The 17,485-nt window shown below is 27.1% G+C and overlaps 1 protein-coding gene across 1 annotated transcript in view; it reads right to left on the bottom strand.

The window, feature by feature from the left end:
• Positions 1–8,231, bottom strand: part of LOC105360341 (coiled-coil domain-containing protein 57-like) — a 46,094-nt gene extending 37,863 nt beyond the window's left edge. Inside the window, exon 1 of the mRNA XM_011497233.1 lies at positions 8,214–8,231. Coding sequence (XP_011495535.1) covers positions 8,214–8,231 — 18 coding nt within the window. The remainder of the gene's footprint in view (positions 1–8,213) is intronic.
• Positions 8,232–17,485: the final 9,254 nt, after the last annotated feature.

Raw genomic sequence — 17,485 nt, 5'->3', positions numbered from 1 at the left:
CCAAATCTATAAAATCAATTATTTTTTTAATATTAATTATAAAATTTATTCAATATTCATGACAAATTTATCCAATAAAATGATTACAGATCCTTATAGTTTGGCAATTTAAAAATAATAATAGAATAAGGTAAATTGTAATGTTGCCTTTTATCCTTTTGTATAAAGAAATAATTGCTTAAAGTTTAATCGATTTTTTTTTTTTAATGATACTATATACACGTAATTATGTATTATTTTACCAGTTTTAAAAGACTCGTGTAAAAAATATTTAAACTATTAAAATTCAAATCAATAAAGATAGTTGTTCGTAATCTTTTTAATAGTGTTTTTAATTGATTGAACAATCAGATTATAATCCATTTTTATAGTGACATTATATACTAGAAATATATATTGACATATATAATAAATATAGTAGTCAATACTAATGTATGGCCTTTTCGAAATAGATGACAATAATGTGAAATAATATCACATTCGGGTATTTTTCATGAAATACGTATTCCATTCCACACTATCGTCATTTGTTTATTATATTAAAACAATTTCTTTAAATAACCGTGGACAAGGTACGTATTATATATAATTATGTTTTAAATATTAGACAAATAATTAGTTTAACCAACCGGGTTATCTACTTTGTACTAGTCTTTACTAGTATAAAAGCTGGAAAGCAATTGTCTAGGCTAGAAATAATCTTATTACTATTATATTCTGTTTATATTATTATATTAGGTTGGAAAATTTAGCGATTTATGTTTTTTATGAAAATTTATGTTTAATGAAAATTATGAAAATTTAATATTAGTGTGCGTTTTTATGTATAGTATTTAAACGATAAGCTTATTTATATTTTACTGTTTTTTACAGAATTTGTAATATTATTTCTATTTAAAATCAATAGGGATTCTTATTATCGTGAAAATATGGATGATTAATTTTTTTTATTCATAATTCATTTATATTAGTAGTTATGCAATATATTTAAGAATATTAAGTATTCTGCTGTCACCTTTGCATATTTTTCCTTTAATTATTGAATTATTGACAAATATCAAAACGCTGAAAACTCGTCAATTAATAATTTCAGTCGTTAGACAGTGGAACATTAAGTGAATTGTAACGTTCGCGTTCAATGAATAATGACTATATCGATATGTATTAGTTTATTTTTTTTTGTATTTTAATTTGAAAAATAAAAGTTGAACTATACTAGTGACTTTCACATAATTGTGCGCACATAAATTTTCACCCTATATAATATATTCGACAGGAGTACATTTACAGCAGGAGATTTATATGTTTTATGTAAAGCTAAGTCACTTGCTACATTATTTTATATCAAGATTTTGTTATTAAAATTAATCAACGCCAGTAATAAAACTATTCAATAAAGCGAGATTGTACTAATAACCTCATTTATTAAATGAAAATGTGTAATTTGATCAATAAAATTCAAGTTGCTATAATTAAAATTTTTTACTTCTCAATTTCTCTTACTTATAATTTATTTCGTAGATTTAGAATAATCATGCAATTTTAGAATATTTAAATACTCTATTTGGCCTTTTTATCTGAATATATAAAAGATATTTGATCATTCGAATTTTTTGATAAAAGAGAACTTTCTGCATGTGGTAAGGTTATATATATGAGTATCGCGATTCCTTTTAAAAAAATAGATGTTTACATTCAATTTGTAAATGGACGCGTCTTTATTTTTACCATCGTTCGGTTTTTAAATTTAGATAATATTATACTTTTATCTACATGACTTTTAAAACCATACACCTGTTATAATATCTCGAAGGATAATGATCCCTCACACGCTCTACTATTACAGATTTGCAAAAGGGATTAATATTACTATTCCTATTCTATTTCATGTTATATTGTATTGTTTTGAGTTAAAGTCTTATGCTCCCAGCGCTTGGATAAAATTGGACTTTAAGGAAATCACTTTGACGTAATTATAAGAGTAAACGAGGATATGCGCGTGTATATCCCAGTACGGAGAATATATTATTTACTCGCTAATATATCAGGTATAAAAACACTTTTAGTTTTAACAACAGATATATTATAGCTTTACAATATCAATTTAAAATTCATGACAAATATATATTCAGTAATTATCATGGCAGTATTAATATAAAAAATATTTATAGCTGTACTGTATAATGATATCTTGCGATTTGATCAACCAGCAGCTTCACTTCATACCTAAACGGTACATCATTCAAGCAAAGAGACGTAGGAGAAATCGAACGAGTTAATTGCAGAAGTAGTAGTGGGTGGGCCTTCGTATTCTCCATTCTTTTTTTTTTTTTTTTATCTATCCCCGTGATTAACTGTTATAACGTTCTCGACCTCGAAACGCGTCTTCACAATGACGTAGTGATGTAGCTCTTCGAGGTCGTCGGGTCTCACAGTCCTCCAGCGGTTCGCGCAGAAAGAAAAAAGTGACGACAAAAAAGGAGAGCAGCCCCACGCGGCTGTTGACACTGCCTACGCGAACCTCCAGGTACATGCGATGCAGACACCCAAGTGCCGGTGACCGGATAGTACTGCACTGTACGTGCCTTTTGTATGTTTGCAGCGCCGATGCTTTGATAGCGAAGGCGTGACGCGGTTCGGTGAACTCGATTTCTAATTAGCCACTGAATAAATAATTAGGGCTCAATCGGCATTGTTTTTTTAACAAAAAAAAAGCTGAAAGTGTCGTTAAGATGGTTATCGTATTGCTTTGACATGCCAGTGTATCCTTGTACTTGAGATTGCTGTTCCTATGCATTGTGAATTTTCATTAGAGTAGAAAGAAACGATGCATCGGTGGCAAATTCATTTTAAGAATTATAATTGTTATTATATTCTGAGATAATCGGGCTTCCTCGACATTGTATATTACATTTACATTGTCAAACAAGTGATTAATAATAGTTCAAATAACGAATAGGAAGTTTATATTGAACAAACAAGCGTTCGGATACGACTTTCGACAGAATATTTACGTGGATAAAACATTGATGTATAAAAATTATATTAAAAAACAATTTCAACGATTATTTATTCACTCAACATTGAATTATAATCTTGCACACATTTCTCTATAAATACACATGCGTAAAACAAAAACTATCTGGTCTTTTTTTTTTAAAATAATTTAAAAACACACGGAGTAATTAAAATGTATAGATAAAATAAAATGGATAAATAATTTTAAATTATTACAGCACGTACAGGAAAAATTACAGAGATACATTTATTATAATATGGTTATAATGGACATCCAAGAAAAAAATGGGCTCCAGTCTTGGATCCTTTTGGTTTACTTTAATTAGGATTGTGCTGTCGTGTATTTCTTTGTCATGTGAGAAATTCATAAAAAAAAAAGCCTATTCTCTGCTAGGTAAGTTTATTATTATTACGACGTCGTGTTTTCTACAGGCTACTGATTTTGTTTTATGGAAGATTTCTAGATCTCAAATTTTATTATTTTATCATGATATGAGTATTTTATTATGATATGAGTATTTTATTATGATATGTATATATATATATATATATATATATATATATGAAAGATGCCTTTACGTATTGTTCGTGAGTATATTAAAATAACTATTATATAATAAAAGTATAATTGATATAAAATAATATGTAAAATAAAACTTATTGTCATTATGTTAAAATGATAGTAAGTAGACTCTGAAAAATAAATATTTAAAATTTTTTTTAACAGGCTATATATTAAAATGAAAATTTTCTTTGTAATTGACTTAATTTTAAATATATTATTTGAAATAAATCTTATCAGTTAATTAATTATCAATGCAGATATTATTTGTATTATATCATTATCACATATATTATCATAATTTTCTGGTAATAAATGTTACTTCTACAATGATTTTTTGTTATCTATTTTTCTTAACGATAAAATTAATACAAACGATAAATATTTGTAATAATAATATATTAAAAATATTTTGTGTATTGAAAAATAAAATTTTAGTACACATTAAAACGAATAGGTTAAATAAATATTTTTTCAATCTAACTATAAAAAATTATATCGAAACCTTTATTACTTTACATTACATACTTTACATATATATTAGTATTTTTTTTTTTTTTTTTTTTTAATTATTTCTAAATATATTATGTTAATAAAACAATTACTCGGGTTATAATAATTTAAAAATTTTATACAGTTAAAGCTAATATATATATAACTTTTTATAATATATTTTTTATTTTTCTTAAATTACTTTTTCTTAAATTTCTTAATAGAGAGAAAAAGATAGTATTGAAATTTGTAATAGAACGTCGTTCAAATTCGTTAAATCATCGACCTACTACACATTGCTGCCAATAAGATTTTCTTAGATATGTGTATTTTTGCCAGCAGAACCAGCCTTTCTCACGGTCGTAATGGTCTGACATAAAAAGGCAAGAGGGTATAATGAGTACATCAACGTCTCTTTTATTTTTATGTTTTTTTTTGTTTGAAAAATAAATTGTAGAATTGGTGATCGTTAATTGCGCTACGTTATTTTTTTCATTATTTTCATTATTACGCAAAAGTTATATAATGTATTAGTGTTAATTTCAATTAAGTTAACTGTATTTTGATATCCTAAAATTCAGTAGGATGTGTGAACTTTAATTAAAATAATTAAAGACGAGAGAATTCATATTTATTAAAAAACAAAAGTAATTATAAATAGCTTATAAAAATAGAGAATATATATTTTTTAATATAATAATGAATCATATATAGACATAATGATAATGGAATATAATATATATAATAAAACAATTCTTTCAAATAATTTTTATTATTACGTAGTGATGCAAATTATAAACTATCTTGATTGTTCAATTATTAGAATATCTTATTTCAATTCGACAACTTTTTATTTTTAAATGTTAAATATGTATGAAAATTCAAATGAATGTACAATACAATAAAAGCGGAAAGTGATGCACAACATTGATGTAGATAATAAAAATTATCAAAATTAATTTTTAATATGCCTCTAAATTTTATTATACGTTTTAATTTTTACTAATGTTGGTTATACATCAACTTCTTTTCAAAACGAGTACGTGTATATTTTAATATTTACAATCTTATCATTACACCCAGCTTGCTTATAAATTAAATTTAATACTGATTATTTTATTCTATAACGAAGTTTTTATTTGCCGATATTATTCAAGTATTAAATAATAGATTATTAAATGTCTTCCTTTATCGAGTCGCACATTGTGATTAAAATCTCGAATACATTTGAACAAATTTCTCTTATGATTTTCATTATTGGGAAATTTTGCAATTCTTTTGCAGAATTCTCTTAGAATTTCTTACAAATTGATCAGATGTAATAGGTAATTATTCTTTTATGGTGCCTTAGTGCTATAAAGTATAGTATTTAATAATATTATGAAAAAATATTAGAATTAATAAAAATTGCACAAATTATGTGTATTCGACAGATTTTAATAATTTTCTGATACTGAATAAAATAATATTAGAAGAATATGAGAAATGGCCACAATAAATGGAGCACTGAAGCTATACATTTATATATAATACATAATATAAAGCCTTTTATATTCCAATTAAATATATACATTTTCAAATGATATATTTACACCATAAAATGTAAATGTACGCATTAAAAAATTAGCATTTATTTGTAAAAAAAAAAAAAAAATGTTTAATAAGATGTATATTGATCTATAAGCTTTCTAACATTCTACCAAATAAGCTAATGCCACATTTATAGAAATAACGAACTTATATATTCTTTTATTTATAATTAAAATAAATATTTCTTCATTTAAAAACAGAGAATATTAATGTTATTGAAATATGCGAATTTTTCTTTTAGTGTAATACTCATCTTTTCAAATTCAAATAAACTGAGTATTACCGATCTACCGTATGAGCTCAAATATTATGTTTTTAGAAAAAAATGAGTTTTTATCTAATCTTGATTAAATTAAGATTACACTGGAAAAAGTTCTTTGTTATCGGAAAGTATTTGGAGGTATAGAAGTTAATTTCATGTTTCCCACATGAAAATATTTTTCAATTGAATAATTATGTTCAGTATTTTGCAAGTATTTAATAATCATTGATAAAAATAGATAAAAACAACATTATAAACACTCATCTCAATGTATGTATGTATATATATATATATATATATATCAACAATAATAATAAATGTATTATTATTAAAAAATTATACGCCAAATATTAAAAAAAAACAGAACAACAATTATCATCATGAAAATGTTTTATAATTATTATTTTGTATTGTAAGATATAACTTAGTAATGCATTCTTATAGTACCGTGTTGCATTGCAAAATCTAATTGAACTTATTTTTTGTCATTAAGTTAATAAATTCAAAACATTTATATATGTTCAATATTAAACGTGAATATTCAATTATTTTTCAACCCAATAATTTTACTATATAAAAAAAGGTAAAATTGTTAAATAATAAATACAAGAAACAACTTGATGATTATCATAACTAAAAAATTCAGTTATTTATTGTGGAATAATTATACATGTATAAATCTATGCATGAATGACAAAAAATTCTAACATTATTTTATTTAGTCGTACTCAGTATAAAATAAAATAATAAATAAAACTATTGATAAAAAAAATGTTCTTTCCTTTATTTGCCCAGTTAATAATTATTTAAAATAGTATTAGATTTGATACCATTGAATTTCACGATAATCCGAGAGAAATTTAAAAGAATTATTTTGCGAGATCCAAAAGAGAAACTGTACATAGTAAAATGTAGTGAAAGAACATTTGAATTTGTTACTACGCGCATTCGTTGAAAGTTCGATTATGTTTACGTACACATACATAATCAAACTTTCAAGGAATATATCATATATCTTATCTAATACAGTGTTTATAGCAAGCACTAAATAATTGGAACGCACCTTCTTTTAAAGGTACAATCGAATTTTAAACGCCATTTCTTATAACGTACATACATTTTCAATCATTTTGATTTTTAAGTTGATTTTCTTACGCTCTCTGGTCTTGCTTTTTTCATCTTTCGAAAGTGTATAAAAATATTTTAAAAATCGATTAATTATTTATGAAGAAAACTATTTTAATTAATATTCATGTAAAATATAATATTTAGGATTTCTCTCTAGATTGTATTGAAGTTAAACATAATTTTCATTTTATAAAAAAGTAAAAATGATATTAACATAATTGAAATTTTACTAACGCATATTGTTTATTAATGAAGCACTTGTATAGTAGCTATAAATATAAATATATTATTCATTATTTTCATAACATGTCTTATAAATATTCCATGCAATATTATTTTTTGGAAATCCGACTACGTACGTATGGAATAAAAAGTTTAAAGCGAACAATTTTTAATAAATGCTTTAATTAGTATTACAATTATATAGTCTTCAATTATATTATTGCTTCTGAAATTTAATTATTTTTTATTTTTTAAAACTAAATTTTCATCACATGATATGAAATTAGCGAATGATACTATTAATATAAAAACAAACATTTCATGAGAATTAACAAAATCAATATAAGTTTCATTTGAAAGTTCAATATTACTTTATTCATCGAGCCTTACACCTCTGCACAATGGATTCATTTTATATGGGAGAAAATATAAGAAATTGCATGAAATGATACAGTGATATAAATAATTATTATACTAAATAATTGTATTTAAATTGAAGATAAATTTCTAAAAGTACACACGAATATATTGGAGATATGGATTTGAATTAAATTATAGTGCTTATGACTATCATTATTCGATCAATTTCAATGAACATTTCTCAAGAATAATTCGGATCGATGAATAATGTAGGGGAAAAAATGCACTCGGCTACGTGAAAATAATCTCAGCCCGTTCTCATAAATGGCCAATGAAGATCTCAAATATTCTTACAACGCTTGATTTTTTTCCCTTGCTTCCGTATATTTTATTCTGGTTTTTCGAATTTTTACTACAGTCAGTTCTTTCTGCCGCCTCAGTATCTTTTTCCATCACGGATGACGCGGACGAAAATTGTCCGAAGTAGAGGAGATTCGGGTTCCTGTTTGATCTTTGTCGCGAGGCGCAATTTATCATCCTGGTTAGCCTCCTAAATAAAATCGAGTGAGCGAGACTCACCGTGGTGAAATTTGCCATCCCGTTAGAAAGTCTTGTGTGGAATGATCCTTGGCTGTGACACTGCGAAGCGCAGTTGCATACGAACGAGAACAAGAAAGTGTGCGTACATGCCGGCACTTGATGTCGCAGACAAACTTTACCTGCATATTGGATATCTTGTGTTTGTACGCGCGTGCGCGTATAATAAACTCAGTTCATTATATAAGAAACACTGTAACTGAATAACAGAATTTATGTCCAAATGTGTTGAGTTATTATAGCTTTTTTTTTTTCTTTTTTTTTTGATACAAAAAAACGTGAATTGTGTAATTTGTGTAAAACTTACAGGTTAAAAGAGATAGTTTACAGTTTTATGCATGATAATTAATAATGCATGAAAGTAAGAAAATTTATAAAAATGTAAGGGAGGTACGTTATGGATCTACATTAAATGCATGAAAAAAATTAAAAATGAAAGTATTATTTTCTGTCAATATTAAAAATAATAGTACTTTTATTACAATATAATAATAAAATATTGAGAAGCAATGCATTTATTATTTCATTGCTTAAAAATCTTTGAAATTTAGACTCTCGCAAAGAGTCGCAAACACTATATATATATATCACTTCCGCACGGATAGGATGCCTTTATTGTACTTAAAAAAAAGTAAAATCTTAAAAATCAAAAGTTAAAAATGACTGTTATTTAAAAATTCTCAAAATTTAAAAATACTTATTTTTAATTCGACATTATTCATTCATGCATGAAGTTCTAATGAATACAATATTAGTTATTACATTATCAATATAGTACAGATGAATATTTGAGATAAAATTTGTATAATTAGCTTAAATATCTAATCTGACAATCTTATACCCTTTATTAGAAAATATAATTTTTATAATATTCTTAATAAGGTTAGTTTTATCAATAAAACTTATTTCATTGCTAATAGAATGTCAGGAATAATGAACTTAATTAATTCGTTCGATTACCATTATATTAATATATTTATCTCGCTACTTACATATATTCATTTCTCTCTTAAGATTTATATCGATCTATCGATTTACTACACACATTTTAAATACAATGCTTACAATGAAAGTTAGCCCTAAGATTGAATTAGTAATTTTGATACTGAAAGTATATTCATAAATATATAATATTTTTAATGTAAGGCTATGTTTAACAATGGTTAATTAAAATCCAAACTTTTCACATAATTATAATGCTAATTTTATAATAGTAAAAAGTTAAAGTTAAATCTTTCAGAGGCAAATTTATACGCACCATTGCATTATATTAAAAACTTTATAAAATAGATTTAGATAATCTGTTTTAGAATTAACTTCGCAATATGAAATTGAAAACTTCTTATATTCTTATATGTTCTAAATATAATGTGGGAGGGGGTTGGACTTATAATTAACTATGTTACTGATAAATTGGCTGCTCCGTATTTTAGAAAAAATTAGAAAAATGTTGAATAGCGAAATATGATATTGATGTTAAAAAATATATTTTATCTACAAACTTGGTATAAATTCTGCATATTTTGTAGATAATTCAATAAATATGTATTTGTAAATAAAAACAATTTTTGGTCTCTAATGAATATTAATTAATAAGTTTTTTTTGTTTTGTTTTAATAATTACAATAAATTAAACATCATATTGTTTTCATTTAATGTAAGGTTAAATATAATAATAACATTGTTCGTGACTGTCAACCGGTTGACTTTCGATAATCGATGCTACTCGGCCCTTACATTCGTCGTTGTTTATAGATGATAAAGAGCAAAGAAAAAAGATGTGCAAAAGGAGAGAAAGGAGCTTGGGTTTGCATGCCTAAGGGGACGAGACGGTTGATTGATCGCGGAGAAAAGGAGCAGGTAAAGGCATTCGTGATTTACCGATTTTGTTCTTCAGTAGTAAGTGCATTGGTGCAATCTTATGTAAAGGGATAAAAAAAAAAAAAAAAAAAAATGTACAGTCGGACGAGTGGAAATATGACATAGGATTCCAGCCGAATACAGAAATAAGTTATGCGTATCGATGAGTAACATATATCGGTATTAAGAGTTTGTGTGTGAAAAATACTATTCACCGGTAACATCGTTAAACTGATAAAATCGCGCGGTCATAATTACAATACGAGCCTTTCACGTACAATAGAGTTATAAGAATTAATGTCTTTGCGTTATCTGTTTCTTATTATCGCTTATATTTCAATATTTTCTTCGTAACGAATAATTACTCTTTTTTCTTTTTTTTCTCTTTTTTTTCTCAATAAAATCGAATTCATTTAGATTTAAGATCAATTTCACTTCATCTATCGCTTTCCATACAATTTCTTTTCAAATATCAAAGAATCTAACTTGTTGATTGACACCACTGCTTTCGCAGATACTAATTATTTTAATACTTAATTAATCAACGGCTCAACCGACGAATATACGCCTACAAAGTAACAGTTAATTTATAATGGTAAAAAGCATTGAACGCGTATAAATTTATGTACATTTATCGTATAATTATCAAAAAATAAACAATAAAAGTACAACGAACTAAGCATAATTTCACCATTTTACGAATTCTATGCAAAATTATTTATTTTAATCATCTTTACTAACATTTGTCCGGTATTATTTTAACCGTGAGTTGTTTTATGAATATTCTGATTATAAATATTGTTTTGGAAATAAATCAATAGAAATGCTCATAATTATAAAATATATGTATTTTATAAAAAAATTATTGTCTTGTTAATACTTCATGGAACAATCGCTTGAATTAGATAGTTTTAGATAGAATAAAAAAAATGCTTGTTAAATATTATATTAGCGCGCGTGTGTGTGCGTCTGTGTGTAAGAGCCAATAATAGAAAAGATAATTCGTAAATGGATGACGAAGAGAGAAAAAAAATTAATGAACTTCGGCTCGGGCTGCAAGAATAAAAAGCACGGCTGCTCCTTAGAAAATTTATCTTGCAACGTAGTTTTCTCATGGCAATTCCTATATTGGTAGTGAGGCATTTCTTCTTGCCGTTCGTGGCATCATTGCAAATCATCTGCACACTAACGGGAGACTCTATTTCATTGGAAATTGCTGAATTTTCTCGCTCAGATAAAAAGAAGTCTAGCGGCGAGCACAGCTGCAGATAATTCACCGATACACTTCTATTATTTTTTTATTTTAAGCCTTCGGGTAAAAATTTATGTCGCGATAATTTAGTAAGTTCCGTTATTGAACGTCGTCAGTTAACAGTTTGTTCAGCTAATTATTTTTAATGTACTAATCAGGTTACATAGCAGTTCCTTTACTGTTTTGTCGTGTTTTTTTTTCTGTTTTTTTTTTTTTTTTTTTTTTTTTTATAATGGAAAGATAGGGACTCTAATGGACTTGCAAAACGAATTTTTGTTTTTCATCTTATTGTATTGCATGATTTTATTGTCGTTTGTGCTCTTATTACAGTTTATATCTCGTTAACACTCTACTTTACCATTTACGAACAATTATTCTAATTAATGATATAGTTGATAAAGCGTTAAAAAAATCTTTCAAAATAAGCTTCGATATCTGCAGATAATTTTGTGGGATAAAGATGTGGAGCATTCATATTTTATAGATAATTACTTAGAATAAAAATTTGATAGAAAATATTTATCTTCGAGAATTACTTCAATGATATTTTCTATTAATGTCTTGATAAAGAGAAAATAATAATTAGTTTAAATGAAGAAATAAGTTTTAAGGATGTTTGACAAAAATGAATATTTTATTTAAATCTATTTATTACGTGTCAAACAAGATCGAGTCATGTAATGATTTCTATCATCGCGTAATGTAACTTACTAGTAAAGACGAAAATATAATTATTTATACATTATTCTGTATATTATTTGAATTATGTTAACAATAAATTTTTCTAAAAACAAAATCTAATTTAATTTTAATATGGCATTCTTATTTTATATAGTTATGAAGTACTGAAATTGCAAGAACTGAACTCTAAGCTTCTTCGTGAAAAATTAAATCCTTCATTATCGATTTATTAATCAATATTTCTATCAGTATGAAAGATAATTTCCTGTTACCAATAGATTCATCGTCATTCATTTTTTATATTTTCTCATTGTAAGGAAAACTAAAAACTTTTTCATTAGAACAATTATAAAACGAGTGATTTTATTTTTTGTTTACGATACTAACAGTCGTCTATGGTCAGATGGAAGCAAAATATATTATTTTCACGGAAAGATAAAGCACGCATGGAAAAGTACGTATGCAATTTTCTTCATAGAACTCTAAATACTTTTTGTATTCTTAACTCGTAAATTTTATCTCGAATAAGTAGATAAATATCACAAGCCGCGTGAAATCGAGAATTCTGCTTTATCGGATTATTGAAGAGGAAACATTTTAAAGCTTCAGATGGATTCATCAATAATACATGTTTTATATATACGGGCATAAGAGTGTGTGCGCGCGCGCGCGCGAGTAGTATTGTGTAAAGGCCTGTAAAGTGCATAAAAATTGATTTTTTACTTTCTTTACTCTTTATATAGATATAGTTAGTAAGACTCGTGTGGTTAATAATAGATGTTTTTGTTATAAGAGATAATCGAAATATACATTTATACTTTATTATAATGGTATTTAGTTTCTTCTTCTTCTTCTTTTTATTATGATTATTATGATTATTATTATTGTTATTGTTATTGTTATCATCATCATCATCATCATCATCATCATCATCATCATCATCATCATCATCATCATCATCATCATCATCATCATCATCATCATCATCATCATCATCACCAAATAATAACAGACATTACTTTTTCCGATACAATGTATACTTAAAAAATTTATGTGAAAAGCATTATGAAATTATGTTTAAATACATGTATTTCAAAAGGTATCTAAATTTATTGAGCTGTTAAAATGGAAATAATACGTGAGATTTGAGGTATGATTTTTAAATTGAAATGACATTTATATTAAAACAGAAAAAGATAAATTTATTTTCAATTGCTTTTAATATTATTGAAATAGACTTGTAAGTTTGGGCATTATTTTAAATGATTAGAAAATAATTATAATTCTATACTAAATTAAATGGAAATAATAAGCAAGTAAAAATTGAATTACATTGCATACGTTTATAATATAAAAATAATAATTTCAGGCCATTTTATTTATATCGGGTCACTGAATTAATGTTTCGCGTTGCGTCTATCTTATTCACTTTCATAACGATTACAAACAACTGTGATAGGAATGCACTTCAATTTCGCTGTGATCAATGCGATTTTCTCGAAACAGAACATTCTTCAATTTAATAAAAGTGTTAATATTAATAAAATTTCTAAACAATATAATAAGCAATATAAGCAATATTTAATAATGCAATATATAATATAATATATTATAAGGAATAATATATAATAAGCAATAAATAAGTAATATTTTAATAGAAGGAGTTTTATTGGTATTAATTAATAATATTGATTTTATTAATTCTGCTTTTCAATAAAATGCATCAATAATACTATTACTATAATAATTATAGGAAATGAAATTGTTTTTCTTCGGTAAAGATTATTACCGTATGTTAAATTTGTTCTATAAACAATGAAATGACTAAAGCGTTTTATAATATTGATATGTTTCATTAGGTCCTAAATATAATTTAAACGAAATAGATAAACGACAGTACTTTTAAAACAATAAGTTAATTTTAGTGATATTTTCAAGTATTTAAATACTAAGATATCTCTTCTTTTTATATTTTTGAATGAATTTTATCTTAGAAACAGATATTTTCAAGGTATTGTATTACCATTATCGGTGTAGTTAATGTTCGTGGAAACGATATTACATAATTTCTTAATTTTTTTTCTAAATGTACTTTATGTATAAAATAATAAAGAATTTTCAAAACGCTTGACATCGTCAATGCCTATCTGCTTGTTCTAATGTTTTAAAAGCAACGCCTCCTCCTTTTTATCGTACTTTCTGTCTTTGAATAACAGCAACTTAGTTTCAGTATGCAATAAGTACTTTAGAATAAGTTAAAATACACGAAAGGAATTAAAATAGTGACAGTATCATATCTTCTCAGATTATTAAAATAATACGAAGTTTTTTATGATGAAACAAATTTCGACGTAAGAATTCTTTTAAATTAGATACACTAAAGCGAAAAAATATAGCATACTTATATATTTTGTTAGATTAATATTTTTTAGCAATAATCACTAATTTATGTGATCTCGGTAAATGCACCACACGTCTGCCTTCGGTACATGCGTTCGCGCACGGGTATATAAACTTACAATTCGGTAAATGAATTTAATTTGACGTTTAATTATAAAAGTGCGAAGACGACTTGATGATGAGTCGACACGATCAATTGATATGGATATCGTGAAGGAAAAGGAAATATTTTTACATTAATCATCCAGCGCATAAGCTAGCATGCGATATAAACAAAGACGAAAAGTCGTATTTTAAACGATGACTTTCTTACGGGGCTCGACCTTGCCACGTATAAATAACAAGGGTACACGTCTGATGAAAATGCCAAGTTCCCTTCCTCTCGTGCTGTGGCAACGGCCATTACGATCACGTCAACATATGGTTAATCCAAGTACGTTCGTGTAGCCGCCAACGAGAACAGTAGTGTAGCAGTACTCGGTGATAACTCGAGAAACGAGTTTGGCCTCATCACACCCTGTAATTGCCTGGTTTCGCCGAACCAATCACCAGTACTTTTACCTGCGATTGCATATTGTTGTCAGTGGTTGAGGCGAATAATGCATTATAATCGACGAGTCTCCATCGTGACTTCTCCCTATAATACTTGAGCCATTGGCCTTAAGATATTTCTTTAGTTCTAATAAACTAGGCTTTTCTTTATCTCAGCCTTCGAAACTAAAAGCTTATTTAATAATAATATTTATTTGAATCGTTGCCTCAAGTTTTCGTTGCTCAGGAGAAAGTTTGCTGAAAATTAATCCGACATACTTGTGTCGAAGTACATGCTTATAAATATCTATGTTATGGTTACGTAATTTTTCTTGCTCAATTATTTATGTGCTTTAAATTTATTGAAAATGAAATACTCCCATATCTCTGGAATATTTAGGTAAAAATAATGAATATTACCGTATAATACCGTGTAATATAAAAGCTCACTTTAGCTTTACGGCCAAGAGTTATCATTTCAAAAATGAAATATCAAATTAATCTAGTAGATGAGCTCCCTTCGTGCAGCAAGTAAGTTCATGATTTGATATTATGATACTGGATAAAAATAACGTCAAATCATACGCTTTTATTAATATTTTTACAGCTATCCGAAGACTTTAATACTTGTAAATGCTATTTCATCAATAACCGATGCCACATCAAATATGCAATCCATCATAAATTGATATTGCGTTATTCGCTATTCGCTAACTAAAGCAATTTTAAATTATTTTATTTTTAATATTTGCTTATGATTGGAAAATATTCTGTCCCCGTTCGATCAAACGAATTCTTAAGATCGCCAATATTAAATATTAAATGCTTGAATTAGTATTTCAAATAATAATAAAAAATAATATTACTAAAACAGTAGTATTAAATCCATTGATTGAGTTTATTTGCATATATTTAACATTCAACGAGTAGAAAACAACTAATACCGTATTATCTTTAATATATTTTATAGTAATCGAAACAGTCGAATAATCAATACTTACTTCAAAATTATGTAGCAAATAATTAAATGGACAATCGCAGAAACGGTGCTTAAGGCGAGTTTAGCGATCACCAGAACAGGGATTCGTTCATAGAGCATGATTAACTTAATTATAATCGCTCTCTTAATCAATTATTAAGTACCACAACAAATATAAAGCAAATATTAAGATACGAAGCAAATTTTTAAACATTAGTGGCACATCCGCCGAAATAACATCATAAAATCAAATAGTATTTTGTAATGCAGCGAGAATCATGCCATAGCACGTGCAATTGCAGTCTTGCTAAACCATTATATTTTATTACTGAAAAATGCAGTTTAGTATAAATACAATACATTATGATAATGATCAATGGTAATCATACGCGATACAATTCAATTTCCGAGTAATCTTGTTTTTATAACACAGAGCATTTCCGATCTGAGTCCTCGTGCCTCCTCGCCTCATCAGCTTCGAGCCGCAAAGTCTAATTATAAGAACGGAAATTAAGAACATACGATAATACATCCTCGAGTGCGTATATCAAGCAATAGACCTTAATAGCACGAGCTGATTACCGCCGATTCCAAAAACGCATTACACCATCAGCTTGGTATTCTCCCAGCCCAGGGCGACGACTCTCCGAACATTCCGCCTATCTAACCGCGCGCGACTGCACGCGAAAAGCTGCCAGCATCCGAGACACACAAGCAATTACGATGTTTTTATTAGGCGCTGAGACGCCTTCCCGACGCAAAATGACGTTTTTATGCAAGACTTCCGGGTGTAATGGGTGTGTGTACGCGCGCGCAACCATCTCCACGTCGTCCGGCTGACACGTAATTTTGAAAGTCGATTGCCGGCCAGCGCCTCTGTATCACGCGACTCCGGATGTCCAGGCTACCTTTATCCGAGTATCCGTCATTTTTATTTTCCGCGAGAGCGAGATCATTAATAAAAGGCGCTTTACTCATTTAATGCCGTTTTCGTCATGTGAGTAACATCCGAGTTTTATTGTAACTCAGCTCTAGATAATATTTCTTTATATTTACACCTGTTTCTTAGAGGATTTACAGTTACCCGTTCATTACATCTTATTATGACTGCAATACACGATACACAAACGAAAATAATAATAATAATAATAATAATAATAAGCATCCAGCGGTCTCTTTTTATCATCAATCATAAAACATACGCGTTGTATACGTTAAACTATTTCTACGACAATATCTTACGAATAATAGGCTTCATTAATATACCTTCAGTAATGATATTAAAAATAATTTTCAAGCTTTCTTATCATGCCATTGTCAGTAGGTATTTTTTTGCAATTAATTCGATTCTACATTTCGTAACTATACTCGAACAAAATTCAATTACAGGCCTTTAGTTCATTTAGTTCATTTAGTTCATTTATAAATACTACACGGGTACATTTTCCAATTCTCTACCTTAAGAGCACTTGATGTTTTTCAATCAATATTTATATTATTTCGAACTAATAATTTTATAACTATACGTAACGCGTTTATTTATTCTGCTCC

This window comes from Ceratosolen solmsi, unplaced genomic scaffold (assembly GCF_000503995.2).
Source record: "Ceratosolen solmsi marchali unplaced genomic scaffold, CerSol_1.0 scaffold13, whole genome shotgun sequence".
NCBI lineage: Eukaryota > Metazoa > Arthropoda > Insecta > Hymenoptera > Agaonidae > Ceratosolen > Ceratosolen solmsi.
Note: the sequence above shows the minus strand (reverse complement) of the source record. Positions and strands in the feature narration are given on the sequence as shown.